This window comes from Petromyzon marinus, chromosome 1 (genome assembly GCF_048934315.1).
Source record: "Petromyzon marinus isolate PM22_M1 ecotype Great Lakes invasive population chromosome 1, UKy_Petmar_22M1.pri1.0, whole genome shotgun sequence".
NCBI lineage: Eukaryota > Metazoa > Chordata > Hyperoartia > Petromyzontiformes > Petromyzontidae > Petromyzon > Petromyzon marinus.
The window spans coordinates 4,465,699-4,491,059 of NC_133667.1; the positions used below are offsets into that span (position 1 = coordinate 4,465,699).

At 51.0% G+C, this 25,361-nt stretch overlaps 1 protein-coding gene across 2 annotated transcripts in view; it reads right to left on the reverse strand.

Moving 5' to 3' along the window:
• LOC116938262 (uncharacterized) overlaps positions 1-25,361 on the reverse strand; it is a 226,427-nt gene that overhangs the window by 57,297 nt on the left and 143,769 nt on the right. For both annotated transcript variants that reach the window (XM_076053902.1, XM_076053864.1), the window contains exons 7-10: positions 8,979-9,189; positions 7,822-7,961; positions 3,252-3,308; positions 760-796 (exon numbers count right to left, since the gene is read on the reverse strand). In XM_076053902.1, coding sequence (XP_075910017.1) covers positions 760-796; positions 3,252-3,308; positions 7,822-7,961; positions 8,979-9,189 — 445 coding nt within the window. The remainder of the gene's footprint in view (positions 1-759; positions 797-3,251; positions 3,309-7,821; positions 7,962-8,978; positions 9,190-25,361) is intronic.

The following is a 25,361-nucleotide window of genomic DNA, read 5'->3' on the forward strand; positions in this document are numbered from 1 at the left end:
TCATGCACTGGCACTCACACTCACTCTCACTCACTGGCACTCACTCACTCACTGAGACACTCACTGTGACAGTGAGATTCACAGCGATGTCTCCTCTGCAGCGTGTAGTCTGGGTCAGATGGGACAGTGTCACTCACTCACTGGCACTCTCACACTCACTCACTTATACTCACTGACACTCTCACACTCACTGACAATCACTTTCTGTGAGACATTGTCACTCACTCACACACACTGTAAGACACTCAACGTGTGACACTATGATCACTATCATTCTCACTGTGACGCACTCACTCTTACGGACTTCAAAGGCACACTCACTGTGAGACATTTACTAGTTGCGTGACAGTGCCTGATTGTGACACACACCAAGTGCTCTGTGATAGTTGTGTGACATTACCTGAGTGTAAGTGACAGACACGCTGAGTGTAAGTGACACACGCTGAGTGTAAGTGACACACACGCTGAGTGTAAGTGACACACACGCTGAGTGTAAGTGACACACACGCTGAGTGTAAGTGACACACACTGAGTGTAAGTGACACACACTGAGTGTAAGTGACACACGCTAAGTGTAAGTGACACACTGAGTGTAAGTGACACACACTGAGTGTAAGTGACACACGCTGAGTGTATGTGACACCACACGCTGAGTATGTGACACACACTGAGTGTAAGTGACACACACGCTGAGTGTATGTGACACACACCGAGTGTAAGTGACACACTGAGTGTGACACTACAAGGAGTGCTCCTCACCTCGTTTCTCAGTCTCCACCTTCAGCTTCTTTCTCAGCTGCGCTCACAGCGAGAGACAGGGAGACAGAGTGGAGGGGTAGAGATGCACGCACGCCGCCTGCTACACTCGTCTTCACGTCACGTGATGATCGTCGTCAATGTCACTGCCCGTGTCCCACTGCGTGTGCCGAGCCATGCTCATTGCCAGGGCTCCCGCATCATTCATCCTCAAGAGCTCCGTTAAAATCGCCATCTGACTACCGCCATTCTTTGTGGGGCCTGAAACCCGCTACCGTGACGAGACAGCAGCACGCCCTACTCCAACCCTTTAGCATCGTAGCCAGGAAGACGACTGGGCAAGTGGAAGGAGCACAAACCCCTTCATGGAAACAGTGACACAACACCCCCCTAGCACAACACCCCCTAGCACAACACCCCCCTGACACAACACTCCCCTGACACAACACTCCCCTGGTACAACACTCCCCTGGTACAACACCCCCCTAGCACAACACCCCCCTGACACAACACCCCCCTAGCACAACACCCCCCTGACACAACACCCCCCTAGTACAACACCCCCCTGACACAACACTCCCCTGGTACAACACCCCCCTAGCACAACACCCCCCTGACACAACACCCCCCTGACACAACACCCCCCTAGCACAACACCCCCTAGCACAACACCCCCCTAGCACAACACCCCCCTGGTACAACACCCCCCTGACACAACACCCCCTGACACAACACCCCCCTGACACAACACCCCCCTAGCACAACACCCCCCTAGCACAACACCCCCTGACACAACACCCCCTGACACAACACCCCCCTGGCACAACACCCCGCTAGCACAACACCCCCTGGCACAACACCCCCCTGACACAACACCCCCCTGACACAACACCCCCTGACACAACACCCCCCTGACACAACACCCCCCTGACACAACACCCCCTGTCACAACATCCCCCTAGCACAACACCCCCCTGACACAACACCCCCTGTCACAACACCCCCCTAACACAACACCCCCCTGACACAACACCCCCCTAGCACAACACCCCCCTGACACAACACCCCCCTGACACAACACCCCCCTGACACAACACCCCCCTGACACAACACCCCCCTGACACAGGCGGGCATGGAGCACTTGAGCCACAAGATTAAAGGGAGGGAGTGGGAGCTCGAAGTCCTGTGGTCTCCCTTCCTACAGAGTCTACGATGAGCGGGGCGGACGAGGAGGTGGAGAGGTCAGGAAGGGAGAAAGAGGGGCAGAGACCCTCGGTGGTCAAGCGGCAGCGGAATGAGGAGTGGTGGAAGGCCGCCTGCTAAGCCCACCAGCCGCGTGTGGGTCAACTCGTTCATTAGGGGGTCAGCTGTCCCCCCTCCCCCCTCTCCCTGGCTTCTCCTCAGCCTGCTGCTGATTCCTCCCTCTCCGTGTCCCCTCCCCATGTCAATCTTCCTCTCCCCCCTAACGCGAGCTCCCCGCTTGGCTGGGGCCTCTTCCCCTCCCCCCCTCCCCCTGCCGTGTGGTGCCGTGACGTCACAATGGATTACCGCCGACGTCATGTAGCCCGTTACTGGAATGTCTCGGCGTGTTGCCTCGCGGTCGCGTTTTGCTGTCGTAAAGAAAATTCGTCGACTGAGAATTGTAGCTGGCAGTGTGCACGTGGACGTGTGTAGGCCGTGTCGTCAATCCACTGCTGTTGGGGGGGTAATTTGACCATACTCCACCACACTGGTCATTGTGGGTTCATGAAAGTAAGGAGAATAGACACGGGAGTATTTATACGCACGATAATACCTCTCCTCTCACAATACAACTCCAAGAATGTTTTATTGTTGTATTTGTCAATGTTTAGCTCCACAACTGTGTTTATCAATACAAGGAGCGTGGGATCCCACTGACTACGTCCGGGTGTAACGATGCACGACTGCCGTGTAAGGAGCTCAGTGTGGACGCGTGGAGCAGCGTGGACGCGTGGAGCACAGCGTGGACGCGTGGAGCAGCGTGGACGCGTGGAGCAGCGTAGACGCGTGGAGCAGCGTGGACGTGTGGAGCTCAGCGTGGACGTGTGGAGCTCAGTGTGGACGTGTGGAGCTCAGCGTGGACGTGTGGAGCTCAGCGTGGACGTGTGGAGCAGCGTGGACGCGTGGAGCAGCGTGGACGCGTGGAGCAGCGTGGACGCGTGGAGCTCAGTGTGGACGCGTGGAGCTCAGTGTGGACGCGTGGAGCTCAGTGTGGACGCATGGAGCTCAGTGTGGACGCGTGGAGCTCAGTGTGGACGCATGGAGCTCAGTGTGGACGCATGGAGCTCAGTGTGGACGCGTGGAGCGCTGTAGCGAGTGCAGTTAGTGCGGTGTAGCGTCGCTCTACGAGCGGCAGGCCGGCGTCGCGCTCGTCACGTCGCCCCCCGTGCACCGCGTGCCACGCGGCACTCCGAGCGCCGGGCGCCGGGCGCGGTGCCGCGCCGGAGCCGAGGGAGCCCCGGGAGCCGCCTCACCTCGGGGAGGATTTCCTGCAGCGCCTCTTCATCCAGCTCGGCTCCAGGCTGCAGCGTCTGGGGGCAAAGCAGGGACGAGTCATCCTCTCACTCTCACTCAGAGAGATCCGTGTGTGGTGTGAATGTAGCCTTTCTCCCGTGCCGGGAGAAAGGCTATGTTTAACACGTAGCCTTTCGTGACCAATATCATCCTTAAGAGGTTTTTTCGGTTAGATCGCGTAAATATATAAATGTGTCGTTAAAACCCGCCACCACCCGACACAGCCAACTAGTAAGGATTGTCACGTAAACAGAACGTGCCAATTCGTCACTAGTACAGCACTAACCGGTGTGTTGGAGAGCCAAGCCACAACATTTACAATCTGAGTACGACGTTTCGCCAGTAATTACAACTAGCTTCATCAGGCGACAGCCAGATTTGTGGAGAAGTCCACTTGTTTTGTTCCTTATATAGAGGAGTAGATGTGGTGACCACACTGCTGTGCTCTTGCGCAATGTGGGGGGGGGGGGGAATTAATGAGTCAACGTACATTATGCATCCGCATTATACGAGCCCCAAAGGGATCATTAATCCCTTCCCCACTTGGCGCAAGAGCGCAGAAGTGTGGTCACCACGTCTATGCCTCTATATAAGGAATAAAACAAGTGGACTTCTCCACAAATCTGGCTGTCGCCTGATGAAGCTAGTTGTAATTACTGGCGAAACGTCGTACTCAGATTGTAAATGTTGTGGCTTGGCTCTCCAACACACCGGTTAGTGCTGTACTAGTGACGAATTGACACGTTCTGTTTACGTGACAATCCTTACTAGTTGGCTGTGTCGGGTGGTGGCGGGTTTTAATGACACATTTATATATTTACGCGATCTAACCCAAAAACGTCTATTATGAAAACCTACATGTTAAACGTCTCTGTGTTGCTAATCACACCTTATAAACACATGAGGTGTCTGTGGGAATGTTAGGTATAAACATGAGAACTGTAATGGAAAGCTGGAATGGACTTGCTAAGTATCATAACTCACCCTCCCCCAAGATGCTTAGAACAAGATACACCAACGAATTTCACAAGATACAAATTATTGCAGATGTTGAAAATATAAACTGGGAAAAAGTATTGGAAGCAACTGGTGGGGAATCTTCCTGGTTGTATTTAAAATATATTTTCTTGAGTACGGCTTCCGCAGAGACCCGACCAAACGGCACCGACCAATCAACATTGCACCTGGACGTGTAACATTGAACGAGATCGTATACGCTGAAGGCTTTTGTAGAAAAAGCAGGCAGAGATAATAGCAGGCAGAGATGAAATGTGGAATATCATGAACCACGTTGTGTGTTTGAAAAAGGCGAAATCCTGCAACTCTCCAGGTATTTGGCTTTATCCATCTGCACGCTGGCACACAAGTACACCCCCTGTACACAACACTCACCTACACGAGGGTCTTGTACACAAGTACTAAGCAGAGAAGCAGCCCTGCAAGTGCCCGCTCACGCCACTGCTGGCAGAAGGGTGTCTTGTAGAGGAAGCTATAGACAGCCCCTCTAGAGGGTATTTGGTCTACTCTTCCACACTGCCCAGACATCTTGAAAAACGTGAGAGTACCCACACTGTACCCCACCACACGCGGCCTCCTCATCAACTCACTGCAGTGAGCAATCTACTGACGGGCGGACAGAGGCGGGGGTTTAAGAAGCTTGCCCCGCTGTTTCAGCTGCCGCGCCGGGAGATCGGATCGAGCCGGCGACCCGTGGATAGCGAGTCCAGCGCCCTCCTCGCCACGACCCCACGGCAGCTTCCCTCCCAGCGAGCGAGCGACGCTCGTCGCGAACCGCTCCCCGGCGGCGCGCCACCGCCCCCTGCGGCCGCGTCGCCGATCACGGCCACGCGGCGCGCGGACGCACGGCGGTGGCGGTAAGCGGATCGGTCTCGCCGAGTCCGGGCCGGGTTTCCCTCCGGCGCTTCCCTCCGCGCGAGGACCGCCCCGCCCACCGGCGTGGCCGCTACCGGCGCTACGGGGAGACGGCACCGCCGGGGAGAGTTTGTTTCCTGGGCGGTCGCCCACGAGTCTCTCCGCCGCACGAACTCCGCGCGCGAGTCCCCGCGGCGCGAGCCTCGGCACCCCCTGCCGTGTCCCGGAGGGGGCAGCCCGCGTCTGGACTCCGCTAGCGGTGGCCTCGTGCGTGGGCGGCGTCGCCTCTCTCCTGCGCTTCCACGCGGCCCCTGCACGCGGATCCCTTGCAGCGTCTGATGAGTTGAGTTGTGATCCTGAATTCATGAAACTAATTACCGTTGATTCGTGTTTCTTTCCACAACTGAAATTATCTGACTGCAAATTTAGTTGGATTGTTTATACCGCGTTGTTGTTTACTGTTCCTGTACTGCTATTGTCAATGTGTGGTTGTTATTTAATGTCTATTGTTAAACATGAACAGCTGATAAACTGGCTGTGCTGCTAGAAGCTGTGAAGCTGCGTAGACTCATCCCCTGTGTCGCCGTGCCCAGCTCTGCTCTGCTAGAGGAGACGTTTGGTGCCGTTGGGCTCCCCCGGTGTTACTTGAGGGGGGCCCAGACCAACCGGGCCCCCCACCACCCCACCGAGTCCCCACAGAGACTCTCCCAGCCGTGCGCTGTGCTGAGCGACGGCCGCTCGGAGCGAGGGGGCCGACGGGGCCCGGCGGCGACGCGGTCGCCGCTTCGTGCGGAGCCTCGGGGTTTGATCCCGGGGGCCGCCCTGGTAAATACCGCGGGGGGAGTCACCAAACGTGCACGCGACCTGCTTCACGGAGGACGTTAAAGATCCGCGGTTGAAAACCAGCGGCGATGCGAGCCGGCGTCACGGTCCGATGCTGAACATCGCTCGCAAGCGACCCCACGTAGCGCCGGGGCTCTGTGCACCGTGACCCAGCGCCGTGGAGGCGAGGGTTGGAGGATCGCACAAATTTGTGAAACTCCCACGGGAGCCAGGCCACCACCTCCTGGCTTGCCAGGGGATGGCGGTACAAGTGGATTCATTGACATCTGTTCCTTCTGTAAGGGGAATGAGTGTTACCACCCTCTAAACAAAGTAATCCTCCATTAAAAAAAAAAATATTTCATCTAAATAGAGTAACCCCCATCTAAACAAAGTAATCTCTCATCTAAACAAAGTAATGTCTCATATAAACAAAGTAATCTAACATCTAAACAAAGTAATCTCTCATATAAACACAGTAATCTGTTATCAAAACAAAGTAATCGCTCATCCAATGAAAGTAATTCACAATCTAAAAAAGTAATCCTCTATCCAAACTAATAAATCTCTCATCTAAAGAAAGTAACCCCCATCTAAACAAAGTAATTTCTCATCTAAGCAACATCTATAATCTAAACAAAGTAATCGCTAATCGAAAAAAGTAATCTCTCATCTAAACAAAGTAATCTCCCATCTAACAAAGTAGTCTTTCTTCTAAACACAGTAATCTATTATGTAAACACAGTAATCTATTAACTAAACACAGTAATCTATTATCTAAACACAGTAATCTATTATCTAAACACAGTATTCTCCCATTTAAATAAAGTAGTCTTTAATCTTGACTTAAAGCGTTTGTGACTGCAGGAATTCATATTCTTTGGGTCTTTTGGTAAAGTCACGTAGATAGGTTAAAAGAAAATAAAAAATATATAAAGTAGTCTTTCTTCGACACGCAGTAATCTCTCGTCTAAACACAGTAATCCCACATCTATACACAGTAAACACAGATCTGCTGTCTGTGAGAATCTGGACAGAGTCACTCTACCCAGTCACGTGGAGTGACTCACAGGGTGGAGCATCTGGGATGTCCACAGCTGCCACACCAACCACGTGGGGATCAGGTACAGCCCAGTAACCAGATTTGTATGAACGCTGTGATGCTGTGTAGACGTGAGTGTCCCTGTAGACTTGTCTACCTGCCCACTCATTGACAAACGCGCGTCTTGTAAATATCCAAGCATCAAAAGTAGCACAGTACATTATCCTGCATCCATGTTACGCTCAATGTGCACTCGCAAGTTATGATGAACAATTATAACAATATATTTTAATTCCTTACGCATTATATCTAAAGTTGTATTCAATGAGTGTGTATATAATTATTGACATCCACGAGTCACCTGCACTGGTCGTAGCGCTGCTCCCGTGAGCGTTGTGCGCATGGAGAGACCCTCACACCGCCTGACTGGTGTCGTCATCGCTGGTGTCTGGGCTCAGCTCCCCCAGCCCCCACCCCCCCGTCCCCACCGTCCCCACCACCCCCACCCCCCGTCCCCACCTCCGTCCCCACCCCCGTCCCCACCCCCACCCCCCGCCCCCACCCCCCGTCCCCACCGCCCCCACCCCCCGTCCCCACTGCCCCCACCCCCCGCCCCCACTGCCCCCACTCCCCGTCCCCACCGCCCCCACCCCCCGTCCCCACCGCCCCCACCCCCGCCCCCCTCTCCCTACAAGCGCCACGCTGCCCCAAGGGGCTCTCCCCTGGAGCCATCGGCACAGCGGCCGCTGTCGCCTGGCCAGGAGCCCGCGGCACGGAGCGCGAGGCCTCCTCACCTTCCTGCGGATGCCGGCCGTGATGGAGACCATGGTGAGAGTCTCCACCAGCCCCGTGGCAGGGTACAGCTGGTTCTCCAGCAGCGTGTAGTCCTTGTATGAGGGCCGGTTCACCATGTCCGTCAGCAGGGAGATGGCTCCTGCAGCAGCAGCAGCACACACAGCACAAACAACACACACAGCATAAACAACACACAGCAGCACACACAGCAGCACACACACAGCATAAACAGCACACAGCATAAACAACACACAGCACACACAGCATAAACAACACACAGCATAAACAACACACAGCACACACAGCATAAACAACACACAGCACACACAGCATAAACAACACACAGCAGCACACAGCATAAACAACACACAGCAGCACACAGCACACACACAAAACACAGCAGGGCAAACAGCACACACACAGCACACACAGCACACAGCACACACACAGCAGCACACACACAGCAGCACACACAGCAGCACACACACAGCAGCACACACACACAGCTAACACACACACAGCTAACACACACACAGCTAACACACACACAGCTAACACACACACAGCTAACACACACACACAGCACACACACAGCTAACACACACACAGCACACACACAGCTAACACACACACAGCTAACACACACACAGCTAACACACACACAGCTAACACACACACAGCACACACACAGCTAACACACACACAGCTAACACACACACAGCTAACACACACACAGCTAACACACACACAGCTAACACACACACAGCTAACACACACACAGCTAACACACACACAGCTAACACACACACAGCTAACACACACACACAGCTAACACAGCTAACACAGCAGAGCACGCTGTCTCTGCCCTGGCTGGGGCCTCCCGGCACCGGCACGGCGAGGGAGCGGCAGCGCCTCGAGCTGAGCACGCGGCCTGGCAGGGCCCTCAGGGGCACGTGGGCAGTGGGGGGGGTCACGTGACTGGATCAGGGGCGTGGTCGGTGACGCGGCCTCCTCTCCACTCCCCCCCGTCGCGGTCGATCGCCACGCACGGAGAGACGCCGGCACCGCGTGGCCACGTGACTCTACAGACCTCGACCCCAGTGCCCCTCACCCCAAGGGTGGTCACACAGCCCGTGGTGAGACTCCTCCTCCTCACCCTGTGCGTTACAGATGATGTCCAGGTCCTGCTCAGTGGAGACCCTGGCCAGGGCGTAAAGAGCGGAGAGCTTGCAGGGAGCGTCGGGCACGTCCAGGTAGCAGGCCAGCACGTCCGCCGCCAGCTCCTGGTGGAAGCACGACTTCAGCTCCGGCTCCGTGCTCAGGTTTCCCAGAGTTGATACTGCAAACCTCAGCGTGTTGCGGGATTCCTGCAACGTGTCACCACAGCGAACGTCAGGTTCATTCTACAGCTACATTGGACTTGTTAACATCATCAATGTACAGAATTAAATTAGAGAATCAACGCCAAATTAAATTATTTAAATGACATTCCTGATGAAGTATAAGGACAAATAAGATGCACAGACGTAGTTCCCGTTGAAACAATCACGTGTTGATGCAACATAAACGAGTTGCAGGCAAGGAGGTGAGTTTGAGTTTCCAATGCAACGTAACAGAAGTGACGAACGGCGACACAAACCGCGTCCTGATGCGACGCAGCAGCGCGGATCGACGGCGACAAACGGCGCAAGCGACGCTGAGAACCGCGCTGAGGAAGCGGGTTTCCTGTTCACGGCAACGGTGACAACAACCGCCTGCTGCTGCTGCTGCTGTGACGATGAGCGTCGTGCGGAGTGCAGCTCAGCACGAGGCTGGGGCCTGCCCCTGCCTCTGTCAGGGATCCCTCGGAGCTCCGTGCAGCTGCCCACTCAGCTGCCCACTCAGCTGCCCACTCAGCTTCCTACTCAGCTGCCCACTCAGCTTCCTACTCAGCTGCCCACTCAGCTGCCCACTCAGCTTCCCACTCAGCTGCCCACTCAGCTTCCTACTCAGCTGCCCACTCAGCTTCCCACTCAGCTGCCCACTCAGCTTCCCACTCAGCTTCCCACTCAGCTTCCTACTCAGCTGCCCACTCAGCTGCCCACTCAGCTTCCTACTCAGCTTCCCACTCAGCATCCTACTCAGCTTCCCACTCAGCTCCCACTCAGCTTCCTACTCAGCTGCCCACTCAGCTTCCCACTCAGCTTCCCAGTCGGCTGGGCCATGGGATGGGGCTGAGCAAGTGAGTAGCTGCATTGCAACTTGCTTCAGATTGTCTTGAACACTGCATGGGACAGTTTGGGGAGGCCTTCATCCAGCAGTGGATGGACAGTGGCTGATGGTCATGATGGTGGTAATGGTGATGATGGTGGTGCAAGTGATGATGTTGATGGTTGTGATGATGACGGTGGTGATGGTAGTGATGGTGATGGTGAGTGATGATGGTGATGAGTGATGATGGTGGTGATGATGGTGATGATGGTGGTGCAAGTGATGATGTTGATGGTTGTGATGATGACGGTGGTGATGATGGTAGTGATGATGATGGTGAGTGATGATGGTGATGAGTGATGATGGTGGTGATGATGATGGTGGTGCAAGTGATGATGTTGATGGTTGTGATGATGGTGATGGTGGTGGTGGTAATAATGGTAGTGATGATGATGGTGGTGATAATGATGAGTGATAATGATGGTGGTGATGATGATGATGGTAGTGGTGATGATGATGATGGTAGTGGTGGTGATGATGGTGGTGATGATGAGTGATGGTGGTGATGATAATGAGTGATGATTATGGTGATGATGATGATGATGGGTGATGATAGTGATGATGGTGGTGATGGCGGTGATGCTGATGTTGGTGATGATGGTGGTGATGATGATGATGGTGATGATGGTGGTGATGATGGTGGTGATGATGGAGATGATGGTGATGATGGTGGTGGTGATGATGATGGAGATGATGGTAGTGGTCATGATGCTGATGATGATGGTGGTAGTGATGATGATGGCGATGATGGTGGTGATGATGGTGATGATGATGGAGATGATGATGGAGATGATGGTGATGATGAGTGATGATGGTGGTGGTGATGATGATGGAGATGATGGTAGTGGTCATGATGCTGATGATGATGGTGGTAGTGATGATGGTGGTAGTGATGATGATGGCGATGATGGTGGTGATGATGGAGATGATGATGGAGATGATGGTGATGATGATGAGTGATGGTGGTGTTGACTTGAACATCAGAGTGCACGGTGCGGGGCCCATGGGAGCCGATGTCACGAGGCGCACTCAGCCTGACCCTGAATCCCAGCCGCTGAGATCCACTCCGCGTGTTGGGAATCTGGATCTGATCGGCCGGCAGCAGAATGGGATCCCTATCAGCTGCTGCAGGAGACCGAATTCTGTTGCGTAACCACAGCAGCAGTTGCTGCTCAACACGACAGCCACTCTCTCTTGCTGTATAGACAATAGAAATCCACGTTCATTGAAACACAAAACTATTGGTGTTAACTAGCAAAGACGTCACGAAGAATGAGGCCCAGTTGCTCTGGTACAATGAGATAACCAACACCTGTGGAACTGCACAGGTCTGGGATTGTTTAAAATTTACCATTGTTATAAAGAATAAGTTGATGTTTGTAGTAAAGTGAAATCCCTCTTGTCCCTGTGACACTAAACCCCACCAAAGAGGGCCCTGAATGGATCCTAGAGGCTGTCACTCACTGTCACTTACTGTCACTCACTGTCACTCACTCACTGTCACTCACTGTTACTCAATGCCACTCACTCACTGTCACTCACTGTCACTCACTCGCTGTCACTCACTATCACTCACTCACTGTCACTCACTCACTGTCACTCACTGTCACTCACTCACTGTAACTCACTTTCACTCACTGTCACTCACTCTGTCACGCACTGTCAGTTGTTGATTCATCTGCTTCAGGAGCTGAATCAGCTGCTTCAGTTGCTGATTCAGCTGCTTCAGGAGCTGAATCAGCTGCTTCAGTTGCTGTCACTGTCACTCATTGTCACTCATTGTCACTCACTCACTGTCACTCATTTACAGTCACTCACTGTCACTCACTGTCACTCACTCACTGTCACTCACTCACTGTCACTCACTCACTGTCATTCACTCACTCACACTCACTGTCATTCACTCATTGTCACTCAATCACTGTTACTCACTGTCACTCACTCACTGTCACTCACTGTCACTCACTCACTCACACTCACTGTCACTCACTGTCATTTACTCATTGTCACTCACTCACTGTTACTCACTGTCACTCACTCACTGTCACTGACCCACTCACTGTCACTCACTGTCACTCACTCACTGTCACTCACTGTCACGGACTGTCAGTTGTTGATTCATCTGCTTCAGGAGCTGAATCAGCTGCTTCAGTTGCTGATTCAGCTGCTTCAGGAGCTGAATCAGCTGCTTCAGTTGCTGTCACTGTCACTCATTGTCACTCATTTACAGTCACTCACTGTCACTCACTGTCACTCACTCACTGTCATTCACTCACTCACACTCACTGTCACTCACTGTCATTCACTCATTGTCACTCACTCACTGTTACTCACTGTCACTGACTCAATGTCACTCACTGTCACTCATTTACAGTCACTCACTGTCACTCACTCACTGTCACTCACTCACTCACACTCACTGTCACTCACTGTCATTCACTCATTGTCACTCACTCACTGTTACTCAGTCACTCACCCACTGTCACTCACTCACTGTCACTCACTCACTCACACTCACTGTCACTCACTGTCATTCACTCATTGTCACTCACTCACTGTCACTGACCCACTCACTGTCACTCACTGTCACCCACTCACTGTCACTCACTCACTGTCACTCACTGTCACTCACTCACTGTCACTCACTCACTGTCACTCACTCACTGTCACTCACTGTCACTCACTCACTGTCACTCACTCACTGTCACTCACAGTCACTCACTCACGGTCACTCACAGTCACTCACTCACGGTCACTCACTGTCACTCACTGTCACACACTCACTGTCACTCACTGTCACTCACTGTCACTCACTCACTGTCACTCACTGTCATTCACTCACTGTCACTCACACTCACTGTCACTCACTGTAACTCACTCACTGTCACTCAGTTACTCGCTGTCACTCACTATCACTCGCTGTCACTCACTCGCTGTCACTCACTGCCACTCATTCACTGTCACTCACTGTCACTCACTGTCACTCACTGTCACTCACTCACTGTCACTCACTCAGTCACTCACTGTCACTCACTCGCAGTCACTCACTCACTGTCACTCAATCTCACTCACTGTCACTCTCACTCACTGTCTCTCACTGTCAGTCACTGTCACTCACTGTCACTCACTCACTGTTACTCACTGTCACTCACTCACTGTTACTCACTGTCATTCACTCACTGTCACTCACTCACTGCCACTCACTGTCACTCACTGTCACTCACTCACTGTCACTCACTCACTGTCACTCACTCACTGTCAATCACTCAATGCCACTTAAGTCACTCACTCTCACTCACTGTCACTCACTCAGTCACTCACTCACTCACTGTCACTCACTGTCACTCACGATCGCTCACTGTCACTTACTCACTGTCACTCACTGTCACTCACTCACTGTCACTCACTGTCACTCACTCACTGTCACTCATTTACTGTCACTCACTCATTGTCACTCACTGTCACTCACTCACTCACACTCAATCACACTCACTGTCACTCACTCACTGTCACTCATTTACTGTCACTGTCACTCACTGTCACTCACTCATTGTCACTCACTGTAACTCGCTGTAACTCGATGTCACTCACTGACTGTCACTCACAGTCACTCACTCACGGTCACTCACAGTCACTCACTCACGGTCACTCACTGTCACACACTCACCGTCACTCACTGTCACTCACTCACTGTCACTCACTGTAACTCACTCACTGTCACTCACTCAGTTACTCGCTGTCACTCACTATCACTCGCTGTCACTCACTCGCTGTCACTCGCTGCCACTCACTCACTGTCACTCACTGTCACTCACTGTCACTCACTCAGTCACTCACTGTCACACACTCGCAGTCACTCACTCACTGTCACTCACTCTCACTCACTGTCACTCTCACTCACTGTCTCTCACTGTCAGTCACTGTCACTCACTCACTGTCACTCACTCACTGTCACTGACTAACTGTTACTCACTGTAACTCACTGTGACTCACTCACTATCACTCACTCACTGTCACTCACTCACTATCACTCACTCACTGTCACTCACTGTCACTCGCTGTACCTCACTCACTGTCACTCACTGTCACCCACTCACTGTCACTCACTGTCACTCACTCACTGTCACTCACTCACAGTCACTCACTAAGGCACTCACTGTAACTCACTGTCACTCACTCACTGTCACTCACTATCACTCACTCATTGTCATTCACTCACTGTCACTGTCAGTTGCTGATTCATCTTCTTCAGTTGCTGATTCAGCTGCTTCAGTAGCTGTCACTGTCACTCACTCACTGTCACTCACTGTCAGTCACTTACTCACTGTCACTCACTGTCACTCACTCACTGTTACTCATTTACTGTCACTCACTGTCACTCACTCACACTCACTGTCACTCACTCACTGTCACTCATTTCCTGTCACTCGCTGTCACTCACTGTCACTCACTCATTGTCACTCACTGTCACTCACTCACTGTCACTCACTCACTCACTCACTGTCACTCACAGCCACTCACTCACTGTCACTCACTGTCACTCACACTCACTGTCACTCATTCACTGTCACTCACTCACTGTCACTCACTGTCACTCACTCATTGTCACTCACTGTAACTCGCTGTCACTCACTGTCACTCAGTCACTCACTGTCACTCACAGTCACTCATTCACTGTCAATCACTAACTGTCACAATCACTGTCACTCAATCACTGCCACTCATTTACTGTCACTCACTGTCACTCACTGTCACTCACTGTCACTCATTTACTGTCACTCACTCATTGTCACTCACTGTCACTCACTCACTCACACTCAATCACACTCACTGTCACTCACTCACTGTCACTCATTTACTGTCACTGTCACTTACTGTCACTCACTCATTGTCACTCACTGTAACTCGCTGTAACTCGATGTCACTCACTGACTGTCACTCACAGTCACTCACTCACGGTCACTCACTCACGGTCACTCACAGTCACTCACTCACGGTCACTCACTGTCACTCACTGTCACACACTCACTGTCACTCACTGTCACTCAATCACTGTCACTCACTGTCACTCACTCACTGTCACTCACTGTCACTCACACTAACTGTCACTCACTGTAACTCACTCACTGTCACTCACTCAGATACTCGCTGTCACTCACTATCACTCGCTGTCACTCACTCGCTGTCACTCGCTGCCACTCACTCACTGTCACTCACTGTCACTCACTGTCACTCACTCAGTCACTCACTGTCACTCACTCGCAGTCACTCACTCACTGTCACTCACTCTCACTCACTGTCACTCTCACTCACTGTCTCTCACTGTCAGTCACTGTCACTCACTCACTGTCACTCACTCACTGTCACTGACTAACTGTTACTCACTGTGACTCACTCACTATCACTCACTCACTGTCACTCACTCACTATCACTCACTCACTGTCACTCACTGTCACTCGCTGTACCTCACTCACTGTCACTCACTGTCACTCACTCACTGTCACCCACTCACTGTCACTCACTGTCACTCACTCACTGTCACTCACTCACTGTCACTCACTAAGGCACTCACTGTAACTCACTGTCACTCACTCATTGTCACTCACTATCACTCACTCATTGTCATTCACTCACTGTCACTGTCAGTTGCTGATTCATCTTCTTCAGTTGCTGATTCAGCTGCTTCAGTAGCTGTCACTGTCACTCACTCACTGTCACTCACTGTCAGTCACTTACTCACTGTCACTCACTGTCACTCACTCACTGTTACTCATTTACTGTCACTCACTGTCACTCACTCACACTCACTGTCACTCACTCACTGTCACTCGCTGTCACTCACTGTCACTCACTCATTGTCACTCACTGTCACTCACTCACTGTCACTCACTCACTCACTGTCACTCACAGCCACTCACTCACTGTCACTCACTGTCACTCACTCATTGTCACTCACTGTAACTCGCTGTAACTCGCTGTCACTCACTGTCACTCAGTCACTCACTGTCACTCACAGTCACTCATTCACTGTCAATCACTAACTGTCACAATCACTGTCACTCAATCACTGCCACTCATTTACTGTCACTCACTGTCACTCACTGTCACTCATTTACTGTCACTCACTCATTGTCACTCACTGTCACTCACTCACTCACTCACACTCAATCACACTCACTGTCACTCACTCACTGTCACTCATTTACTGTCACTCACTGTCACTCACTCATTGTCACTCACTGTAACTCGCTGTAACTCAATGTCACTCACTGACTGTCACTCACAGTCACTCACTCACGGTCACTCACTCACGGTCACTCACAGTCACTCACTCACGGTCACTCACTGTCACTCACTGTCACACACTCACTGTAACTCACTGTCACTCACTCACTGTCACTCACTGTCACTCACTCACTGTCACTCACACTAACTGTCACTCACTAACTCACTCACTGTCACTCAGTTACTCGCTGTCACTCACTATCACTCGCTGTCACTCACTCGCTGTCACTCACTGCCACTCACTCACTGTCACTCACTGTCACTCACTGTCACTCACTCAGTCACTCGCTGTCACTCACTCGCTGTCACTCACTGCCACTCACTCACTGTCACTCACTGTCACTCACTGTCACTCACTCAGTCACTCACTGTCACTCACTCGCAGTCACTCACTCACTGTCACTCACTCTCACTCACTGTCACTCTCACTCACTGTCTCTCACTGTCAGTCACTGTCACTCACTCACTGTCACTCACTCACTGTCACTGACTAACTGTTACTCACTGTAACTCACTGTGACTCACTCACTATCACTCACTCACTGTCACTCACTCACTATCACTCACTCACTGTCACTCACTGTCACTCGCTGTACCTCACTCACTGTCACTCACTGTCACTCACTCACTGTCACCCACTCACTGTCACTCACTCACTGTCACTCACTAAGTCACTCACTGTAACTCACTGTCACTCACTCACTGTCACTCACTATCACTCACTCATTGTCATTCACTCACTGTCACTGTCAGTTGCTGATTCATCTTCTTCAGTTGCTGATTCAGCTGCTTCAGTAGCTGTCACTGTCACTCACTCACTGTCACTCACTGTCAGTCACTTACTCACTGTCACTCACTCACTGTTACTCATTTACTGTCACTCACTGTCACTCACTCACACTCACTGTCACTCACTCACTGTCACTCATTTACTGTCACTCGCTGTCACTCACTGTCACTCACTCATTGTCACTCACTGTCACTCACTCACTGTCACTCACAGCCACTCACTGTCACTCACTCACTGTCACTCACTGTCACTCATTCACTGTCACTCACTCACTGTCACTCACTGTCACTCACTCATTGTCACTCACTGTAACTCGCTGTCACTCACTGTCACTCAGTCACTCACTGTCACTCACAGTCACTCACTCACTGTGAATCACTCACTGTCACTCACTCACTGTGACTCACTGTCACTCACTCACTGTCACTCACTGTCACTCACTCACTTACTGTCACTCACTCAATGTCACTCACTGTTACTCACTCGTAGTCACTCACTCACTCTCACTCACTCTCACTCACTGTCACTCTCACTCACTGTCTCTGTCACTCACTGTCACTCACTCAGTCACTCACTGTCATTCACTCACTGTCACTCCCTGTCACTCACTCACTGCCACTGTCACTCACTCACTGTCACTCACTATCACTCACTGTCAGTCACTCACTCACTCTGTCACTCACTGTCACTCACTCATTGTCACTCACTCACACTCACTGTCACTCACTCACTGTCACTCATTTACTGTCACTCACTGTCACTCACTCATTGTCACTCACTGTCACTCACTCACACTCACTGTCACTCACTCACTGTCACTCATTTACTGTCACTCACTGTCACTCACTCATTGTTACTCACTGTCACTCACTGTCACTCACTCACTCATTGTCACTCACTGTCACTCACTCACTCATACTCACTGTCACTCACTCACTGTCACTCACTGTCATTCACTCAGTCACTCACTGTCACTCACTCACTGTAACTCACTGTCACTCACTGTCACTCACTCACTGTCACTCACTCACTGTCACTCACTCACTGTCACTCACTCTGTCACTCACGGTCACGCACTGCCCGTTGCTGATTCAGCTGCTTCAGTTGCTGATTCAGCTGCTTCAGTAGCTGATTCAGTTGCTTCAGAAGCTGATTCAGCTGATTCAGCTGCTTCAGTAGCTCATTCAGTAGCTGATTCAGCTGCTTCAGTTGCTGTCACTCACTGTCACTCACTGTCACTCACTCACTGTCACTCGCTCACTGTCACTCATTTTCCCTGTCACTCACTGTCACTCACTCACTGTAACTCACTCGCAGTCACTCACTGTCACTCACTCACTGTCACTCACTGTCACTCACTGCCACTGTCACTCACTGTCACTCACTGTCACTGTCACTCACTCGCAGTCACTCACTCACTGTCACTCACAGTCACTCACTGTCACTCACTCACTGTCACTCACTGTCACTCACTGTAACTCACTCACTGTCACTCTCTCACTGTAACTCACTGTCTCTCATTTACTGTCACTCACTGTCACTCACTCACTGTAACTCACTCGCAGTCACTCACTGTCACTCACTCACTGTCACTCACTGTCACTCACTGTCACTCACTCGCAGTCACTCACTCACTGTCACTCACAGTCACTCACTGTCACTCACTCATTGTCACTCACTGTCACTCACTGTCACTCACTCACTGTCACTGACTGTCACTCACTGTCACTCATTGTCACTCACTGTCACTTACTGTCACTCACTGTCACTCACTCACTGTCCTTACTATCATTCACTCACTCAGTCACTCACTGTTACTCACTCACTGTCACTCACTGTCACTCACTCACTGTCACTCACTGTCTCTCACTGTCACTCACTGTCACTCACTCAGGCACTCACTCAGTCACTCCCTCACTGTCACTCACTGTCACTCACTATCACTCACTGTCATTTAATCACTGTCACTCACTCACTGTCACTCACTGTCACTCACTCATTGTCACTCACTCACTCACACTCAATCACACTCAGTGTCACTCACTCACTGTCACTCATTTACTGTCACTCACTGTCACTCACTTACTGTCACTCACTCATTGTCACTCATTGTCACTCACTGTCACTGACTCATTGTCACTCACTGTAACTCGCTGTAACTCGATGTCACTCACTGTCACTCACTCACTGTCACTCACAGTCACTCACTCACGGTCACTCACATTCACTCACTCACGGTCACTCACTGTCACTCACTGTCACACACTCACTGTCACTCACTGTTACTCACTGTCACTCACTCACTGTCACTCACTGTCACTCACTCATTGTCACTCACTGTCACTCACTCTGTCACTCACTGTCACTCACTCACTGTCACTCACACTCACTGTCACTCACTGTAACTCACTCACTGTCACTCACTCAGTTACTCGCTGTCACTCACTATCACTCACTGTCACTCACTCGCTGTCACTCGCTGTCACTCGCTGTCACTCACTCACTGTCACTCACTGTCACTCACTCAGTCACTCACTGTCACTCACTCGCAGTCACTCACTCACTGTCACTCACTCTCACTCACTGTCACTCTCACTCACTGTCTCTCACTGTCAGTCACTGTCACTCACTGTCACTCACTCACTGTTACTCACTGTCATTCACTCACTGTCACTCACTCACTGCCACTCACTGTCCCTCACTCACTGTCACTCACTCACTGTCACTCACTCAATGCCACTTACAGTCACTCACTCTCACTCACTGTCACTCACTCACTGTCGCTCACTGTCACTCACTCACTCACAGTCACTTACTCAATCACTCACTCACTGTCACTCACTGTCACTAACTTACTCACACTCACTGTCACTTACTCTGTCACTCACTCACTGTCACTCATTTACTGTCACTCACTCACTGTCACTGTCACTCACTCATTGTCACTCACTGTCACTCACTCACTGTCACTCGCTCACTGTCACTCATTTTCCCTGTCACTCACTGTCACTCACTCACTGTAACTCACTCGCAGTCACTCACTGTCACTCACTCACTGTCACTCACTGTCACTCACTGCCACTGTCACTCACTGTCACTCACTGTCACTGTCACTCACTCGCAGTCACTCACTCACTGTCACTCACAGTCACTCACTGTCACTCACTCACTGTCACTCACTGTCACTCACTGTCACTCACTCACTGTCACTCTCTCACTGTAACTCACTGTCTCTCATTTACTGTCACTCACTGTCACTCACTCACTGTAACTCACTCGCAGTCACTCACTGTCACTCACTCACTGTCACTCACTGTCACTCACTGTCACTCTCACTCACTGTCACTCACTGTCACTCACTCGCAGTCACTCACTCACTGTCACTCACAGTCACTCACTGTCACTCACTCACTGTCACTCACTGTCACTCACTGTCACTCACTCACTGTCACTGACTGTCACTCACTGTCACTCATTGTCCCTCACTGTCACTTACTGTCACTCACGCACTGTCACTCACTCACTGTCCTTACTATCATTCACTCACTCAGTCACTCACTCAGTCACTCACTGTTACTCACTCACTGTCACTCACTGTCACTCACTCACTGTCACTCACTGTCTCTCACTGTCACTCACTGTCACTCACTCAGGCACTCACTCAGTCACTCCCTCACTGTCACTCACTGTCACTCACTATCACTCACTGTCATTTACTCACTGTCACTCACTCACTGTCACTCACTGTCACTCACTCATTGTCACTCACTCACTCACACTCAATCACACTCAGTGTCACTCACTCACTGTCACTCATTTACTGTCACTCACTGTCACTCACTGTCACTCACTTACTGTCACTCACTCATTGTCACTCATTGTCACTCACTCACTCACACTCAATCACACTCACTGTCACTCACTCACTGTCACTCATTTACTGTCACTCACTGTGACTCACTGTCACTGACTCATTGTCACTCACTGTAACTCGCTGTAACTCGATGTCACTCACTGTCACTCACTCACTGTCACTCACAGTCACTCACTCACGGTCACTCACATTCACTCACTCACGGTCACTCACTGTCACTCACTGTCACACACTCACTGTCACTCACTGTTACTCACTGTCACTCACTCACTGTCACTCACTGTCACTCACTCACTGTCACTCACTGTCACTCACTCACTCTGTCACTCACTGTCACTCACTCACTGTCACTCACTGTCACTCACTGTAACTCACTCACTGTCACTCACTCAGTTACTCGCTGTCACTCACTATCACTCACTGTCACTCACTCGCTGTCACTCGCTGTCACTCACTCACTGTCACTCACTGTCACTCACTCAGTCACTCACTGTCACTCACTCGCAGTCACTCACTCACTGTCACTCACTCTCACTCACTGTCACTCTCACTCACTGTCTCTCAATGTCAGTAACTGTCACTCACTGTCACTCACTCACTGTTACTCACTGTCATTCACTCACTGTCACTCACTCACTGCCACTCACTGTCACTCACTCACTGTCACTCACTCACTGTCACTCACTCAATGCCACTTACAGTCACTCACTCTCACTCACTGTCACTCACTCACTGTCGCTCACTGTCACTCACTCACTCACAGTCACTTACTCAATCACTCACTCACTGTCACTCACTGTCACTAACTTATTCACACTCACTGTCACTTACTCTGTCACTCACTCACTGTCACTCATTTACTGTCACTCACTCACTGTCACTGTCACTCACTCATTGTCACTCACTGTCACTCACTCACTGTCAGTAGCTGATTCAGCTGCTTCAGGAGCTGATTCAGCTGCTTCAGTAGCTGATTCAGCTGCTTCAGTTGCTGAATTAGCTACTTCAGTTGCTGATTCAGCTGCTTTAGTAGCTGTCACTGTCACTCACTCACTGTTACTCACTGTCACTCACTCACTGTCACTGACTAACTGTTACTCACTGTAACTCACTGTCACTCACTCACTATCACTCACTGTCACTCACTGTCACTCACTGTCACTCACTATCACTCACTCACACTCACTGTCACTCACTGTCACTCACTCACTGTCACTCATTTACTGTCACTCACTCACTGTCACTCACTGTCACCCACTCACTGTCACTCACTGTCACTCACTCACTGTCACTCACTCACTGTCACTCACTAAGGCACTCACTGTAACTCACTGTCACTCACAGCCACTCACTCACTGTCACTCACTCACTGTCACTCACTGTCACTCACTCACTGTCACTCACTGTCACTCACTCACTCACACTCACTGTCACTCACTGGCACTCACTCACTCACACTCACTTTCACTCACTCACTGTCACTCTCACTGTAACTCACTGTCACTCACTCACTGTCACTCACTGTCACTCACTCACACTCACTGTCACTCACTGGCACTCACTCACTCACACTCACTTTCACTCACTCACTGTCACTCTCACTGTAACTCACTGTCACTCACTCATTGTCACTCACTGTAACTCGCTGTCACTCACTGTCACTCACAGTCACTCACTCACTGTCACTCACTCACTGTCACTCACAGTCACTCACTCACTGTCACCCACTGTCACTAACTGTCACTCACTGTGACTCACTGTCACTCACTCACTGTCACTCACTGTCAGTAGCTGATTCAGCTGCTTCAGTGGCTGATTCAGCTGCTTCAGTAGCTGATTCAGGTGCTTCAGTAGCTGATTCAGCTGCTTCAGTTGCTGATTCAGCTGCTTCAGGAGCTGATTCAGCTGCTTCAGTAGCTGATTCAGCTGCTTCAGTTGCTAAATTAGCTACTTCAGTTGCTGATTCAGCTGCTTCAGTAGCTGTCACTGTCACTCACTCACTCACTGTTACTCAATGTCACTCACTGTCACTCACTCACTGTCACTCACTCACTGTCACTGACTAACTGTTACTCACTGTAACTCACTGTCACTCACTCACTATCACTCACTCACTGTCACTCACTCACTATCACTCACTCACTGTCACTCACTGTCACTCACTGTCACTCACTCACTGTCACTCACTCACACTCACTGTCACTCACTCACTGTCACTCACTCACTGTCACTCATTTACTGTCACTCACTCACTGTCACTCACTGTCACCCACTCACTGTCACTCACTGTCACTCACTCACTGCCACTCACTCACTGTCACTCACTAAGGCACTCACTGTAACTCACTGTCACTCACAGCCACTCACTCACAGCCACTCACTCACTGTCACTCACTGTCACTCACTCACTTTCACTCACTCACTGTCACTCTCACTGTCACTCACTGTCACTCACTCATTGTCACTCACTGTAACTCGCTGTCACTCACTGTCACTCAGTCACTCACTGTCACTCACTCACTGTCACTCACTGTCACTCACTCACTGTCACTCACACTCACTGTCACTCACTGTAACTCACTCACTGTCACTCACTCAGTTACTCGCTGTCACTCACTATCACTCGCTGTCACTCACTCGCTGTCACTCGCTGCCACTCATTCACTGTCACTCACTGTCATTCACTGTCACTCACTCAGTCACTCACTGTCACTCACTCACTGTCACTCACTCAGTCACTCACTGTCACTCACTCGCAGTCACTCACTCACTCACTGTCACTCAATCTCACTCACTGTCACTCTCACTCACTGTCTCTCACTGTCAGTCACTGTCACACACTGTCACTCACTCACTGTTACTCACTGTCACTCACTCACTGTTACTCACTGTCATTCACTCACTGTCACTCACTCACTGCCACTCACTGTCACTCACTCACTGTCACTCACTCACTGTCACTCACTCACTGTCACTCACTCAATGCCACTTAAGTCACTCACTGTTACTCACTGTCACTCACTCACTGTCACTCACTGTCACTCACTCACTGTCACTCACTCACTCTGTCACTCACTGTCACTCACTCACTGTCACTCACACTCACTGTCACTCACTGTAACTCACTCACTGTCACTCACTCAGTTACTCGCTGTCACTCACTATCACTCGCTGTCACTCACTCGCTGTCACTCGCTGTCACTCGCTGTCACTCACTCACTGTCACTCACTGTCACTCACTCAGTCACTCACTGTCACTCACTCGCAGTCACTCACTCACTGTCACTCACTCTCACTCACTGTCACTCTCACTCACTGTCTCTCACTGTCAGTCACTGTCACTCACTCACTGTTACTCACTGTCATTCACTCACTGTCACTCACTCACTGCCACTCACTGTCACTCACTCACTGTCACTCACTCACTGTCACTCACTCAATGCCACTTACAGTCACTCACTCTCACTCACTGTCACTCACTCACTGTCGCTCACTGTCACTCACTCACTCACAGTCACTTACTCAATCACTCACTCACTGTCACTCACTGTCACTAACTTACTCACACTCACTGTCACTTACTCTGTCACTCACTCACTGTCACTCATTTACTGTCACTCACTCACTGTCACTGTCACTCACTCATTGTCACTCACTGTCACTCACTCACTGTCACTCACTGTCAGTAGCTGATTCAGCTGCTTCAGGAGCTGATTCAGCTGCTTCAGTAGCTGATTCAGCTGCTTCAGTTGCTGAATTAGCTACTTCAGTTGCTGATTCAGCTGCTTCAGTAGCTGTCACTGTCACTCACTCACTGTTACTCACTGTCACTCACTCACTGTCACTCACTCACTGTCACTGACTAACTGTTACTCACTGTAACTCACTGTCACTCACTCACTATCACTCACTGTCACTCACTGTCACTCACTGTCACTCACTATCACTCACTCACACTCACTGTCACTCACTCACTGTCACTCACTCACTGTCACTCATGTACTGTCACTCACTCACTGTCACTCACTGTCACCCACTCACTGTCACTCACTGTCACTCACTCACTGTCACTCACTCACTGTCACTCACTAAGGCACTCACTGTAACTCACTGTCACTCACAGCCACTCACTCACTGTCACTCACTCACTGTCACTCACTGTCACTCACTCACTGTCACTCACTGTCACTCACTCACTCACTGTCACTCACTGGCACTCACTCACTCACACTCACTTTCACTCACTCACTGTCACTCTCACTGTAACTCACTGTCACTCACTCACTGTCACTCACTGTCACTTACTCACACTCACTGTCACTCACTGGCACTCACTCAC